This window comes from Girardinichthys multiradiatus, chromosome 6 (genome assembly GCF_021462225.1).
Source record: "Girardinichthys multiradiatus isolate DD_20200921_A chromosome 6, DD_fGirMul_XY1, whole genome shotgun sequence".
Classification (NCBI taxonomy): Eukaryota; Metazoa; Chordata; class Actinopteri; order Cyprinodontiformes; family Goodeidae; genus Girardinichthys; species Girardinichthys multiradiatus.
The window spans coordinates 38,947,659-38,963,439 of record NC_061799.1 but is presented as its reverse complement, the minus strand read 5'-3'; the positions used below and the strand labels follow the sequence as shown (position 1 = coordinate 38,963,439).

Genomic DNA, 15,781 nt, shown 5'->3' with positions numbered 1-15,781 from the left:
ATAATATGATGTTGAGGTCTGATCTGGTAAAAAGCAACCTGGATTCCTGGATTGAAGCCATCTGGATCGGTCACCAAAACTAATTTAGAATAGTTTTATATTAGTTGAAAGGAGGAATAACTACAGGTGTTAAGGGACCATAATGCTTCAACCAAGTAATTAAATTACACTTCAAATAAAATATGAAGCACCGTAATCTTATCTGGATCCAGCAAATCTCCCAGCTTGTTCACAGCAGCCTGATTTGATGTATGAGGGCAGCACTTGCAACCAGGAGCAAGCAGCCTGAATGTCTCTTTAATTATAAACAATGTGAGATAAAATACAAGGTGACCTCATCTTGATTCGCCGCATGTGGGGCTCCAGTGAAATATGAAGTGCACTTCATTGTGTCTGTTTCCATCATCCTGAATCATTACATTATCAACATGCTCCGAGGATGTGGGGTGAACTGTAGCGAGGGGTTTCATGCAGCTGTTTTCTGATGGCCAGCAGTCTCACGAGTGGACACTGTGTCATCATCTCCACTCCCTTGACCTCATAAAAAATGACCCAGTAAAGGCAAAATCGCTCTAGCAGTATGTCTCTGTGTTCTGGCTGTTTTCAGAGCACCCCTTGTGCACCATTATTTTAGGTTTACAGACAGTGTTCCTGGCCTCAATGTGAGGAGTGTTTTATGTTCTGACTCCTACAGTAAGTATAAACAGTCCAGGAAACATGGAGACATTAAAGTAATAAAAACTTTATATAAGTATTTCTACAGTAACTGGAATGGCACAGAGCTACACTTTCATTGCTTAATCTAGTTAAATTTTAAACAGTGTTAAATTGGTGAACTGTGAAATGTAGTACCAAGAAGCATTAGAGGGTAGGTTTTAAAAAAGTAAGCCACCATTCAAAGCTGCCTTATAGGTTTTAGAAAATGTGGAAAACTGTATCCATTGTGTCTGTTTTCGATTTCATGTAAAGGGGATTAGTTCACAAATTTAATTAAATTTAATGTCATTTTACAAGAAAACCCATGTCAGATAATGTGCTGTGCAAAAAATAAAAAATAAAATAAAGCAAGTAAGTCCAGAAATATACCGGAAATATACCAGACAGCTCTACATAAATGACTAAGGACGCAGCCTTTAATGCTAATACAGTGAGAACAATTATATACATTCCAGAGGGTTGGTTGTTTGACCGTCCTCCTTTACACTATTCCTCTAGATCCTCTTTCATATGCTCCTTTCTTTAGATCACCCCACAAGTTTCGTGCTGCATAAATGTCGGGCCACTGAGATGGTTTGGTCATATGTTTTCATATCACAGTCCTGCTGAAAGACCCATTTTAGGTTTTCTTGATAATGCTTCCAGATTTTTATTTTTAATGTCCTGGTCTTTCAAGAGTCCATGATACCATGCAGTTTAGCCAGGTTTCCAGAACCTTTGGATAAGAAATAGGCCCACAGCATCACAGATCCATCACCATGCTCAAGAGTGGGCATGAGGTACATTTCCAGATATTAATCCTTTGTTTTAAAACAGACCAATCTGGATGTTTGTTGAAGAAAAGCTCAAGTAGAGTAAACTCCCTGTTTTTACATTTGGGATGGTAGAACAGAAAAGTATTTGTCCTGAAATGTCTCCAAAACAACAAGTTGGAACGTAGATGCCTCCTAATGGTTGATAAAAGTTTGTAGACATCTGGATCATCTTTTAGAAGTTGAGTAAGTCTAATTGGCCATGACAGTAATGGCTTCTCATACCTTCAGGTATTCAGTTTCTGGCAGCTTTGCTAATGCATGTTTTGCTGAAAAATCATAAAATCAAGGTGTGTACAACATTTTATTTGCTTCACATCACATCACTGAAAGTTGATTCATAAAGTGTTTTTCTGAGACTTTGTTTCTGTGATTTCAGTCTGCAGCCCATATTCTTAAAAACTGCGCCAAGTTAAAGAAATCAAAAAAGTCCAGTTTCTGTAACGAATGAATTGCATATGATTAGACTTGAAGTTTACAAAAGGCAGATGTGCTTTGTAGGCATAAATATTCACAAAATAATCCGATTTTCAATGAAAGTCCATTTAAACTTTAATAACCCAATCAAATGTTATGTTGCAAGTCACTCCAGAAAAATCTGAATGTTTGATTTCCATTTAAATAAAAAGGGGCAAAAAAAATGAATCCTGTTTGTTTTACTTCACAACATGAGAGGTGCCTTCATAAGGTAATCTTCACTGGAAACTCTCACTTCTTTGATGATTGTTAATTACAAATCTGGCTTTAATGAGTCGGGGCCACTATACTGTACATACCGAAACGTTTATGATAAATGTGTGGGCTACAATGAAGGATACTAAGTATATATTTTTTTTGTTAGGTTGATCAAAATGCCAAAGAGGACTTCAATCTCACATCTGATGGAGAGTTTAATGCCATCAAGTCGCTGGTGTTGGGAAGAGTGCATGGTAAGTAAGGAGGCAGCGAGAGCAGAAAATAGATATTTTTGGCTTTAAAGCACTCAGACTTGTTCGTTCTCCTCTGACACTCAGCATATACCTTCTCACAAGAATCAAATAAAAAATAGACTAAATGCATTATTACTAGACACAGAAAATCACAGAATGCTCAAAAATGCCAAGTCTACTTTAGAGGAGCCATTTCTGATTTAAATTTACTTAATATTATACTTTCTTTAAGTGTTAAAAGTAACAGTCTTGAATAATTTGTTGCATTTGTTTGATTAAAAAAAAACTTTTGTTGTGAAGCAATATCAATCCTTATCGCTAAAACCGGGCCCTAAAAATGAGGTGCACCATTTTCCGTTGTGGCTTTGAAGAGATAGCCTGGTGCTATTGAAATTAAAATGGTTGTTGAATTTGTTGTGCTTCCTTGCTTTTGCTCTGTGCAAGTTAAAAAAGTACATTTCTGCTCCATATTGTTAGATAGCCCTCAGGTCTGGGATGATAAGGAGGTTGCTGCCTGCAGAATAAAATATCTCACACCTGCTGGATGCACCAAATTATGGGGTTGGAGCAGATGGAGAGTGTAACAAGGGCAGGGCGCATGTGAAGTGATTCTAAACATAACATTTGGGAAGGAATATAACAGAGACTGACTCAAGACTTTAATTGTAAAACCTGCGATATTAAAAAAATTAACAGTTGGTTCTTCACCAGATTACGGACCCCAAATTGCCTGACTGTTTGCAGTCCTACACTAATTTAGCTTCTGGTCCAAGACCAGATTACCTGATTACACTTACAGTCCTTGACTGCATATGTGTGGTCCTTGACTGTATCCCTGCAGAGGGAAAAAAAAAAAAAAACAAACACCAAAGAGAATGCAAAATGGAGGAGTATTTACAATAAGACATGGTCACAGAATGCCCAACCCTCACCGGGGGGCAGTCCCTAGGATCGGTTAACTGCTCGGCAACAGAGTCAAAGACAGTGTGGTGTAACTCCGTGTTGTCAGTACCAATGTTGGGGTCTCTGGAGTGTAAGGTGGGTGGAGTGTGTCAATCCAACAGATATTTGTCATTCTGTGGCAGGAACAGCATCACACTTTTATGCTATGTTGTGGCATATTAGTGCCAAGTTGAATAAGAATTGTGGAGCAGGAAGGAAAAATGTAAGATTTTCACCCATTTTAACATGCCTAAAATACATTGGGTCTGTTGGATCACTGAGAGGCTGCTCAGCATTTTAAGCAAACAGTTTATGATAAATGTGGCTAAAATGGTTAACTAAAGCAACAATCCACACGTAAGCTTTAAGTGAAACATTTAAAAAAAAAAGTCCTTCACATATTTTCATGCGTACCCAATTTAGCATTATTCTAAAAATGCCTTTCATAATGGACTTTTAAAAACAGGCTTGGGCAATGCCAGTTATCAGGGGCCATTATCTGCTTGCTTTAGATGTTTCCCTGCTTGAAAACACATAATTTAAATGAAGGGGTAATTGATAGGCTCTGCAGAACCTGGTGAAATTTGTATGCCATTCTGTTTTTTAATTGACAATTTGTTGGTATGGAGCACTCCTCTTGCAGTGCAAAAATTGTGGTCTTTAAGAACATCCATCTGCTTACTGCACCCTTGGTAGCCTTTGGATTATGTCTTGTCAGTGTGTTTAAGTGCTACTTTGTGTAAAGCACCTGTAGAACTTGGAATTTAGTATTTCTCACACATGCATAAGAGTTTATTTCTTTGCATTATAGCAAAGAGTCACAAATGTGTGGGGATTCAGTGCTATAATTTATCCACCTAAATGTGCATTTGTAGACAGGGAATTGTAAAAGGCTCAGGGTGACAAGAGTAATTGGGAGCAAGTCATGATTTATTCATGTTGTCTCTAAGCGGCTCCTTCAAAGAGTGTCTGAAATAAAGTTGCAAATAGCATGAGAGGCTAAGAGGCCGTAGCCTCCAGCCACACTGTCAGTTTAAAGGGTATTACCCATTTATTTTAGCTTTATCTTAACAGACCGATATTATAGCTAAAGAATTATACATTTCACTAGTTTGTCTGAGTTGAATGTGAGTTTTAGAGTTTTGAATAACTTAGACTTAATCCTAAACAAACTGAAAAATACTTTAGTTTAATTCTACACAAGACCAATAAGATATGGTCTTATTTTGTCATATGACATTAAATGGCACAACATTTCTTGGGGGCTGCATGGTGAGGCAGTTGTTAGCTCCGTTGCCTTGCAGCGAGACATTCCTGGGTTCCAGATCCAGCCTGGTGTCTTTTTGCAGAGAGTTTCCATGTTCTCCCCTTGCATGCGTGGGTTCTCTCCAGGTACTACAGGTTCCTCCCACAGTCCAAAAAAATGATTGTTAGGTTAATTGGTTAATCTAAATTGCCCTTAGACCATAGCGTGTGTGTCCTGTGATGAACTTGTGACCTGTTCAGGGTGTACCCCACCTCTTGTCCATGACTGCTGGAGATAGGCACCAGCCCCCCCGTGACCCTGCATGGATAAGTGGGTAAAAACAATGGATTAACAATTTTTAGAACTAAAATGTAAAATGGTGACTTTGCTTTGTTTTGACCCATAATAAAAAAAAAAAATTATTATATAAAAAAAAAATTGTAAACATTTAAAATATTTTCTTCTTTAAAAGACCAAAGATGTCTATTTTTAATAAACGTTACAACAGCTACATTCCAGGTAGCGTAATAAATCCACATTTAATTGCAGTCTGGAGTAAAGATCTGGTACGCTGCCACACAGCTGAATGAGCACAGCATGTTTCAACCTTGTTATGTCGGCGGGTAACCTGCTGTCCACTCTTTCAAACCTGCAAAGGCAGAGAGTTGGATCAGAATCAGAAAAAGCAGCAGCAAAGTGGATTTCCCCTCCCTTCCTCCCAACCTCATCATCCATCAGGCTAACTAATGGACCCAGAAGGAAGACAGGAAGACTGAAAGAGGGAGACGTGATGTAGCGAGCAGAGTAACAGCTGAAAGACCGCTGTAATGTTTCCTGCTGCCCTCATCAACATGCAGATGTGTTCAGGTAACAACCGCAGTCAGCTCTCAGTCATCTGATCAGACACAGATGCAGCTGTTTACAGCGATGATGGCGGCTTTAACAGCTGCTGTGAGGAGTGCAAATGAATGATGCAGGGGATGGAGGCAGTAAAATTAACCAATAAAGGTGGAGCGTGCATATATGTCTTACAGTTTGATGAATACAGGCAGAAATTGGAAGAACTGAAGGCCTCTGATGAAATAGAGGTGTCAGTTCAACATTTGGTGACTAAATGAAGAGCATCATGGATCTTAAATTGGAGTTGTCAGTTTTTGTTTATGCTTCCAATAGCAGCTAAATAACCTACAGGCACCTGATACACTTCCATTTGTTTTATAGGATCCATCATTTCCACAATGTGGAGAAGCAGAAGAAACTTTACAGCATAAATATACTGTGGATTTCAAAAGTATTCATACCACTTGAAGGATTTCAAATGTTGTCGCATTACAACCACATAGCTGTGGTTAGCCGGATCCTGGTCTCAGTAATTATCCTCCTGAGGTTTAATACTCTTTTTTTCCATCAGGTTCTTGCCAGATCCTCCCGTTCTCATCCTGTTATGCCACTTCTGTGTTTTCTGCTCCCTGTGTCTGTACACCCTCCTTCAATAAATCACTGTGATTGTAATTATTCTGTTATTGGGTTTTCCACATCCACAAAATGTGACATAATAAAATCAAGAACAAGTCTGATTCTGAAGACAACTTTAATAATACTTTTACAATATAAATGTTTAGATTTGACCTGTTTAACTAAAATACAGAGTGCAGATGTTATACATTTAAAAATAATCTATTTTTACTTTCTTTTGCAGAGCCTGATGACTTAGATCCCCAGCTGGCCAGGCTGGCATCTCTTGGTTTTACCGGCTGCCTTTCAGTAGTTCAGTTCAACTCTATAAATCCTCTGAAAGCTGCTCTGCTCCACCCAGACACCAGCCCCATCATCATCACTGGACCTTTGGTTCAGTCCAGCTGTGGCTCTGCAGCTTCAGCCAATCCCTACGCAGCTGAAAACAAACACCATATAACAGGCAAGGAATTAATTTAGGGCTCAGATTTGTTTTAGCCTTAAGATTTTAAGTACTAATCATGTTTAACATCATTGTTTTTTGTAAAGGAAGTGTGATTTGTGTTTAAGAGTCAAATGAGATAGAAAACATAGCTAGAGGCTGTCTAAAGGTTCTTTAAAAAGGGCTTAGTGAACATTAAGACCCTTTTTTCTAAGATGAATTTGCTTTCTGCTCCTTGCAAGTTGATCTTCCGCCATTTATTGCAATAACACGAAGGAGAATTTGCTTCATATACTCCTATTATTAAACAAATGCAATTTTGTGTTCTAGTGTGTCTGTCTATTATACTGTATACATGGAAATCTTTGCAGAGCCTTGTAAGAACAGGTAAAAAAGAAATATTTCTGTGTATATATATATATATTTCACCTTCCCGTTAAAAAAAGCCAGTATAGATCACTGGCTGACTTGATGAATCAGTAGTATTTCTTTTTTCTGCCTTTACCTAATTTCTGCTTCTCTCATTTTTTACTTGGATTTGGTGATGACCTTTGCCTTTTCATTTTGGTCGTTCCTATTTCTCTCTTCCTCTGATACATTCCTCTTCACTGTTTCCTCTCTGCTGTAGACCAGTCTGGTTCAGTGGGCTCAGGTCAACCTTTAGTCAATGCTATCAGGACTGACTCGGCTCTGATTGGAGGTACTAAACCATTTCTTTCCTTCACTTTACTGGAATCTGTTTTTACCTTTGTTTGCACTCAGCTATCAGTTTCAAATCAGGCATAGCATCTTTTATTTATGAAACATTGATGTAGTTGTTCAGGCAACATATAAAACGTATGAGACATAAGTTGAACTATAGATAAGAGTAAGGAGATGTACAAGGCATGAATCCATTTAAAACCAATTTAAACGTTTGTGCTTTGCCAGCAATAATTGATTCAAAGTGGAGACTATAAAGTTTCAATTTATAATTGTGCAGATAAAAACTGAGGAAGTCATTTAAAACTGTCCAATCAATCGTTTTGTACACAAAGGGCAGATAACTTAATAAAAGTGATAAAGAAATTTGCTGAGAAACCTTACTTTGTCATTATCATAAAAACATGGTCATATTTGGCATATTATTAAATGGATTTAAAATCCCACTCCAATCTATTAAATCCAGCTTCGCTTTCCCTAAAGTGCTCAGGCCTGATCCTGGCTGATAAAAAACGTTTTGAAGTGTTTTTTTTTTAGATTAGCAATTCAATCAGTTGTGCAAAAAAAGAAATGTGCTGCAGTTCTGTTATTCCACATTAGTTTCTCCGTGTACAGCCTCCATCTCAATGAATTAGAATATCACCGACAGGTTAATTTACTTCAGGTACTCAATTCAATAATTTCATTCCAAACAGAGTGATATATTTCAAGTTTTTGTTTCTGTTCATTGTGATGATTATGGCTTACAGCTACTAAAACCCAAGATTCAGCTTCTCAAAAAATATTACATTCAAGATTCAAAATTCTTTATTGTCATTATGTCACCATAATGAAATTTAGCTGAGACCTGGCTCAGAAGATACACATGCAGGTAAAAGACACTTACAAAATTTTAAAACACTTATAGATAAAGAGAACATATGTACATGGACTGTGGCATGTAGTATTTAGTATTTACGTAAAGTGCAGCTTTTGCTGAAACAGTCAGAGATGGGCTCGTGTTTTTTTTTATTGTCAGCAGGGATGTTTAGTGTCTGCTGGCAGGGGGATAATTGCCTTCACTGCTTTGGGAAAAAAAACTGTTTCTGAGTCTATTTGTTTTTGATGTGATGTTCCTAAATTGTTTTTCTGACGGAAATGGGACCAAGGATGTTATGGCCCACACAGTCATGGGGAAGACTGCTGGCTTGACAGTTATCCAGCTGAAGACAGCCGTTGCAAGCAGGCTAAACCAGAAAAGGTCCCTGCTAAAGAACCCGGCTGTTCAGAATGACGTATGCCAACTTATAAATGGAAAGTTGAGTGGAGGGAAAAAATGTGCTGGTAAAAAAGTGCATTGGCAACATGGTTAACACACAGCCTTGAGAGATTTGTGGCATAAAGCATATTATTGAGTTTGTTGGGGATTCATAATGCATGGGCTGCAGCAGACGTCAGAGCTTTAAAAGCCATCAAGCACAGATATATCCAAGATATGATGACTGTTGCATTCTTCATATCAAGCCTCTCCTGAACCCGAGACAACGTCCAAACAACCAGGGTTAAAGAGAGAAGGGACCGAACTGTCGCTCGGTGGTCCAAAGTCCCTTTTTCAGGTAAAAGTAATATTTTCATTTCATGGGGACTCAGATTCTGAAGGAAGAGTGGAGAGGCACAGACTCCAAGTAGCTGAGTTCCAGTGTGAAGTTTCCACAGCCAGTGATGATTTGGGGTCCCATGTCATCTGTCTGCAGGTGCTGGTCCATTGTGTTTTATAAGGTCCAAAGTCGGCACAGCTATCTACCAGCAAATTTTAGAATGCTTTCATCTGCTGACAAGCTTGGACTTGGCACCTGCCCACACTGCCAAAAGTACCAATACCGCTTTAATGACCATGGTATCACTATGCTTGATCAGCCAACAAACTGACCTAACCTTAACCCCATAAAGCATGCATGGATTATTGTCAAGAAGAAGATGAGATACACAGGATCTAACAATCCTAACCTGGGCTTCCTGACCAGCTCAACAGAGCCACAAGTTGATTGCCTCCATGCAACACTGCCTTGATGCAGTAATTAATGCAAAATGTGTGCTAGTCAAGTACTGAGAGCAAATACTGCATATTATTCTTTTTAGCAGGCTGAAATTTGCTTTTTAAAAACCCTATTTTGGTCTATTTTGTAATATTGAAATGTTAAGAGAAGTTCAATTTTGGGTTTTCATTAGTTATGAGCCATAATTAGCCAAATCAAAATTAAAATAAACACTCTGTATTGAATTAAATAAATATAGTGATGATATTCTGATTCCAGACGCATCTGTTTCAGATCTCAGACATCTCACCTTACAAACCCCTCTACTTTACAGGTGTTATAGCTATCGTCATCTTCGTGATTCTCACTGGCTTGGCCATCACTGGCCGATACCTGTACCAGAGGAAGGACACGTGTCGAAACCAAGAGGGCAATGGGGTCAAACAGGAGGACAGTCCAGATTTTCCTTTTAGCAACCAGACTGACTCCCAGAACCTGTCCACTGAAAATCCAAAGGAGTACTTTATCTAAAAGGAGTTCCGATGATCCGACATGCTGCTGGTGTTTTATAGTGTCGGGGGTGCAGACGGGGAGCATCCTGAAGCTCCTCAGGACTTGTCAGTCTACTCAACAGCCTTCCAGACACTTTGTTACATAAAGTGGCTTAACAGCAAGGCGAAGGCAAAAGCAAACAGTTTGGTGTTGTGTTTCTGTTGCTTTACTGTAAATTGTGGATATTCTGATACAAACAGGCAACAGTGTTTGACTTCAAGGTGGTAATATGCATTTTCAGAACTATATATTTAAAATTGAATTGTTGAACTTGTCAATCTTCGTCGAGCTCTGCCCCCTAGTGGCAACATATAAAGATGATTTCCAGATTCATGTATTTGGTTTTGGAAGGACTTCACAAAATATTCATTAATGTTTTGTTTTTCTCCAATTTTCAGATGTAACTTTTTAATTTTCTTCATGCATATTTTGGTTTCAGATTACAAAGCTTCTTACACAGCGTGACAAACTTATTCCAAAATTTAAGCACACATTTTGTACAATATAAAAGGTACAGTTAGTATTGTTGAAAATCATTGCATCAAAGGAAATGCAAAAATTTTACTATGAACTTTGAAGAGCATTTAGGCTCATCATAGTTGCTTTACCAACTCCATTCCCATTTTTTCCACCAGCTTTGACACAAAGGCTCCTGTGCTCTGAGCCGGATATTTTCCTCAGGAGACAGTGGAGACCAAAACCAGTTCTTAATAAGGCAGAAGGTTGCTTTTATCAGATTCAAACCACTCTAAGTGAATGAGAGTGCTCACGCTGGAACTGTTTAATATGTAAATATGTTTAGCAGTTCTAACCACAGCCCTGGTTCAGTTGGTAAAGCCTGTGGTTAGATGCGGTAAGCATCAAATAATTGCTTAGTCAATAAACAGAAAATGAAAATAGCTTGTCATTGCAAGAGACTGAATCCAAGGCTGCAATAGATTGCAGTTTGCCACAAACAGCTATGTAGAAAGTCCAGACTAAACACTAGGAAACAGGCAATAATTGCTGATTATACTTTTTTCCTAAGCTGACCTGTTTTTTTAGAGAAGCTCCCATCATGAAAAAAGCTTCACAATTGTGACAAATACAAAATTAGCAGCGACGGACATCGTTCCGCACATCCTCTTGGTCGTGACAGGTTGTTTTCACCAAGGCAAAGTGAATTCCTGCATTTTGTGTTGGGATCCAATAAATGTTAATTTTGCATCTTGTTAAAATCTATGAGGCATGACGGCTTCAGAAGTTATGAAGAAAAAGTTTCATTAAAGTGACCGAATTCCCTATTACATACATTTCATCAAATGGTCAGTCGTGACTAAGTAGGTCATTTCCAGGCTTAGACATTTTAAGATTTAGCTTGAAGCTAATGAGGAAAAGTCTCATCAGCCTCAGGCTAATGAACCTAAAACACTTTGCTAAAAGTTAGATTAAAACTCCATGCCTGGAGCTGCAAAGCTAATTTTGCATGTGAAAAGGGAGCCTGTTTTTGCACTGCAGAAGGGGAAAAAATTCATAATACATTCCAATAGTTGAACATCTTTTTGTAGAAATAGGTGGCTTAACACAAGCTTGGATGTCTGATGTAGATACCAAAAATTAGGTATCTTTTTAAAACTGACAGAGGATCGTTGAAAAACAATGGACCAAGGGGTCAGAGGCTTTGATTTTTTAACATTTTAACATTTGCTTTTCATTTGTGGTCAGGGGTTGTAGCAGACAATATTATTATTCCCAATCAAAATCAAGAAGTATTTTAAAAAATATGAAAGAAAATAGGCGAGCAGAAAGCAGCTGAGAGCACAGAAAGATGGTATGTTCTGAAAGTGGAACATCAAGAGGAGCATTACCAAGGGGAAAGTAGTGAAAGCAAAGTCATCTGATCAAATTTAGGTTTATTTATGCAATAAGAAGGAAGACATGAGAAATAATCTATAAGAGCAGTAGCTTTTAAGAATTAAACTTCTTAATAAGTCTTTTTTCCATACAATAAGTCCATGTTTTGCCCTTCAGGGTACAAGACCTGTGCAGTAACATAACTTTCAAACTATTCATCTGAGCCACTGTCTATTACACCACTCATACTCTGCAAGCAATTTAGTAATTTTCCTCACAGCAAGTATTTTGGCCATAAAGAGTAACTTCAAACTAATGCTACACGGGTCATGTTTGGAATAGAGGTTAAACTGCTTCAATTGGCATTCACAGTCAGATACTGTGAATGCTGTCGCAGGTAAATTACTTTTCCACAATGAATAAAAACTGTGGAAAGGCCATTTGTGATTTTTTTTAGGCTTCTAACTTTCAAGATCTTTAGGCTTTTTGGCTATACATCTCCATTTAGCTTTTTTTTTCTACCTCTTGCTGCTTGCTACTTGCAGGGAACTTTCCCTCAACACCCTCACATCATTCGGTGCACCCTGAGAGCATTCTTAGATAATAATCTGCTTTGATATGCAGTTGGATGTGGACACAGTGCCAAACTGAGATGTAGCGAATTAGACAACTAAGTCAGACTTTTTCAAGCAGACATCCTTGTAATCAATAGTAAACATCTCAAGTGCAGCTTATGTGGAAACAGCATTGTTTGTGGAGGGAGGATGAGAAGCATATCAATTATCCAAGTTCATAACAAACACAACTATCTCCAGCCTAACTTCTGAAGAGCAGATGTGAATTTAATGACAGGTTGTTAAACTTTATCTCATATGTATTTTCCAGAGGAAGGAGTGAGCAGAGTTCAGCTTGGTGCAGTGTCAGTCTTCTCGGTGGTATTTCTGCTTCTGTTATAATGTAGTCGTAGTTGTGTAGCGCAGACACCACACTGGATCAGATTTGTAGATAACATTGAGTAAAAATGGAGAAGATTCTTCATCAGTGCAGCCGGGAAACAAATGTTTACACAATGATGACATGGATCATAATAAAGTGAACCAGTGATTTGTTTTAAAAGCATGTGTGGGTTGATTTTTCTTTTCACAATATAGTTTTATTTATGCATTCTTTTTTTTTTTTAAGGATGAATCTTGCTGTTTTGTTTACACCATAATTTTTTGGCTTATCTGATTTTATACACCAATAAGGTATAACATGACTACCTGCATACAAATCAGACCCAACGAGTCAAAGGCTCCAATTCAATTCAATTCAGTTTTATTTATATAGCGCCAATTCACAACACATGTTGTCTCAAGGCACTTCACAACAGTCAGGTACATACATTCCAATTAATCCTAACTATAGAACAGTGCAGTCAGATTCAGTTATTTATTCAAATTGGATAAAAAGTTTTTCTATCTAAGGAAACCCAGCAGATTGCATCCAGTCAGTGACTTGCAGCATTCACTCCTCCCAGATGAGCATGTAGAGACAGTGGACAGTCACTGGCGTTGACTTTGCAGCAATCCCTCATACTGAGCATGCATGTAGCGACAGTGGAGAGGAAAAACTCCCTTTTAACAGGAAGAAACCTCCAGCAGAACCAGGCTCAGTGTGAGCGGCCATCTGCCACGACCGACTGGGGGTTTGAGAGAACAGAGCAGAGACACAAAGAGAACAAAGAAGCACTGATCCAGGAGTACTTTCTATGGGAAGGAAAAGTAAATGTTAATGGATGTAGCTCCTTTAGTCGTTTCATCTAGAAAGAAAGAACAGACAAACTCTGAGCCAGTTTTCAAGGTCAGAGTCTGAAAGAGAGCACATAGAATTAGTTACAGTCAATTTCCATGTCTAGGAGAAAGGGTTAAACACTAAAAGACAGGGCTATGTGGATCATTGGTAGAGGGTGGGCATTAAGTTGTTGCCAGCAGAAGCTCGGACGATTCCCCTCTCCAGAAAGGTGTCAGAGGTAGACACAGAGTCAGGCCAGGTGTAGCTTCTAGGAAGAGAATAGAGAGAACAATGTTAAAAGCTGAAATAACAGCAAATAATGCAAAATTGGAGAGTAGTGTGAGAATGTAGCGAAGAGGGTGAAAGTGGTCATTATGTCCTCCAGCAGCCTAAGCCTATAGCAGCATAACTACACAGATAGTTTCAGTTCAGATTATTTAGTTAAGCGGCGCTTATTTACAACAATGTCGTCTCAAGGAACCCCACAAAGGGTCCCACTGATGGTCATTGTTATACTAAAAACCACAAGGATTGGGGATACCTCTCTCTGTCAGACTGATTATAACCATTGGAAAAGAGAAGGGGTCATACAGGTAGCAGAAATGGAGGGTGTGTTTGCACCTCAACCATAACTGAGCCGGTTTAGGCTAAACCTGATTCCCCTTTACTCCATCCAACAGGGAGGGAGGAAAATGGAGGTACAAAATAAGGAAGAGAGCTCAGGATAAACTAAGCCACTCTAACTATAAGCTTTATCAAAAAGGAAAGTTTTAAGCCTAGCCTTAAAAGTAGACAGGGTGTCTGCCTAAAAGGTGTGCTAAGGTATCTGGCACCAAGATGTTAGCATATCTTTTCAGTCCTGTAAAATGCGAGCCTCTATAATCCAGACTTGTTTGTACAGTACATCCCACAAATGTTGGATTGCATTGAGATCTTGGGAATTTTGAAGATAAATCCACACCTCAAATTCATTGTTGTGCTCCTCAAACGATTTCTGAACCAACATTTTGCTTTGTGGCTGGAAGCATCAACCTGCTGATAAGCACAGCTGAAATGAAATTCAATAGAAACTGTATATAGGCAGTGATCATACTTCAGAAGGGGGTATGTGTCAAAGTAACACCTATATGGATGGCAGGACCCAAGGTTTCCCAAAGCATCATACTTCCCCCACTGGCTTGCTTTCCTCCTATAGTGCACCCTTCTACCATGTGTTCCCAAGGTAATTCATGCAGCCAGGCATCTATGTGATTAATTAGGCAAGCCCAACTTCTTCCATTGGCATTAAACACAAGCAAGGCTTGGCTCTCAATTTGCATCAAATGAGGCTAGGCCACCCATCACCCCTGTTGCCGTTTGCCACTTTGGAATACTTTTGGTAGATACTGACCACTGCATACCATAAAGACTCAGAAAGAGCTGTAGTTTTGGAGATATTCTAACCCAGGTTTTTACCCATCATAATTTGGCCTTTGTCAAACATAGGGGCTGTAACCTTGGCCCAAAGCAACGTGATAACTGTCATAGTTTTATTAACACGTTTGACCCACATGCAAAGGAACACTCAGGAGACAGAAAAAGTTTAACAGGTTTATTTAGAAGATGGTAAATGAATCTGGAACTGGGGTTGTCGCTGTGCACAGAAATGAAGGTATGGTGAATTGATGGAAACGGGGACTGAGAAGTATTGAGATTTAGTGTTGTTTTGATGCTTACGGGTGGCGGCGAGGAGTCCAGCTCAGGGAGGGAATATTTAGAGCCTGGAGAGAGAGGTTGATTCTGCTGCTTGGTTCAGGGTGGCTCCAAGGTGAGCAGCCAGAATCACAGAGTGAGTCTTGGAGTGACCCAGAATATGATCCACTAGATGCCTTGCTTTGAGGGAGAGCCTTAGGTGCAGATGCCAGGGCGGTTGTTGGAGGGTGGGCAGGGCTCACAAGAGACAGGTGTGGGTAGAAAACCCAGGGCAGTCAGCTGGTTCTTGATCCGGAAGGTATTCAGGTTTCTTGTACTCTGAGATGTACAAAAACAGGAACTGGAGTCAGGGCTAGGAATTAACCTGAGAGGGAAACACAACGAGAAGTCAGGAACTACACTTTCAGGAGATAATGAAAGTCAGTAGTTTGGCCGGTAAGGAGTTACCACGTTGGCAATACACTCAGGCACTGGAGTGCTGACTGCCCAGCCTCTTTAAGCTCCTCCTGCTGAGCAGTTAACAGGTTGCACATGTCACCCTCTGGCACTGGCAGTTCTGGGGGCATCTAGAGGCTAACAGTGTAAACAGCAGGCAAAAAACACAAAGCAAAATCCAGGGTCTGACAATAACATACCATCTGGAGAGTGAAGATGAAGAATGGAGATCTTAA

At 39.2% G+C, this 15,781-nt stretch overlaps 1 protein-coding gene across 3 annotated transcripts in view; it reads left to right on the top strand.

Annotated features, from left to right (window-relative positions):
- LOC124870415 (contactin-associated protein-like 4) overlaps positions 1-12,761 on the top strand; it is a 154,993-nt gene extending 142,232 nt beyond the window's left edge. For 2 of the 3 annotated variants that reach the window (XM_047369080.1, XM_047369078.1), the window contains 4 exons: positions 2,371-2,458; positions 6,346-6,564; positions 7,172-7,243; positions 9,595-12,761. In XM_047369080.1, the coding sequence (XP_047225036.1) occupies positions 2,371-2,458; positions 6,346-6,564; positions 7,172-7,243; positions 9,595-9,791 (576 nt within the window). In that variant the 3' untranslated portion in view covers positions 9,792-12,761. The remainder of the gene's footprint in view (positions 1-2,370; positions 2,459-6,345; positions 6,565-7,171; positions 7,244-9,594) is intronic. The other variant, XM_047369079.1, reaches the window with a different exon arrangement.
- The last annotated feature ends 3,020 nt before the right edge of the window (positions 12,762-15,781 follow it).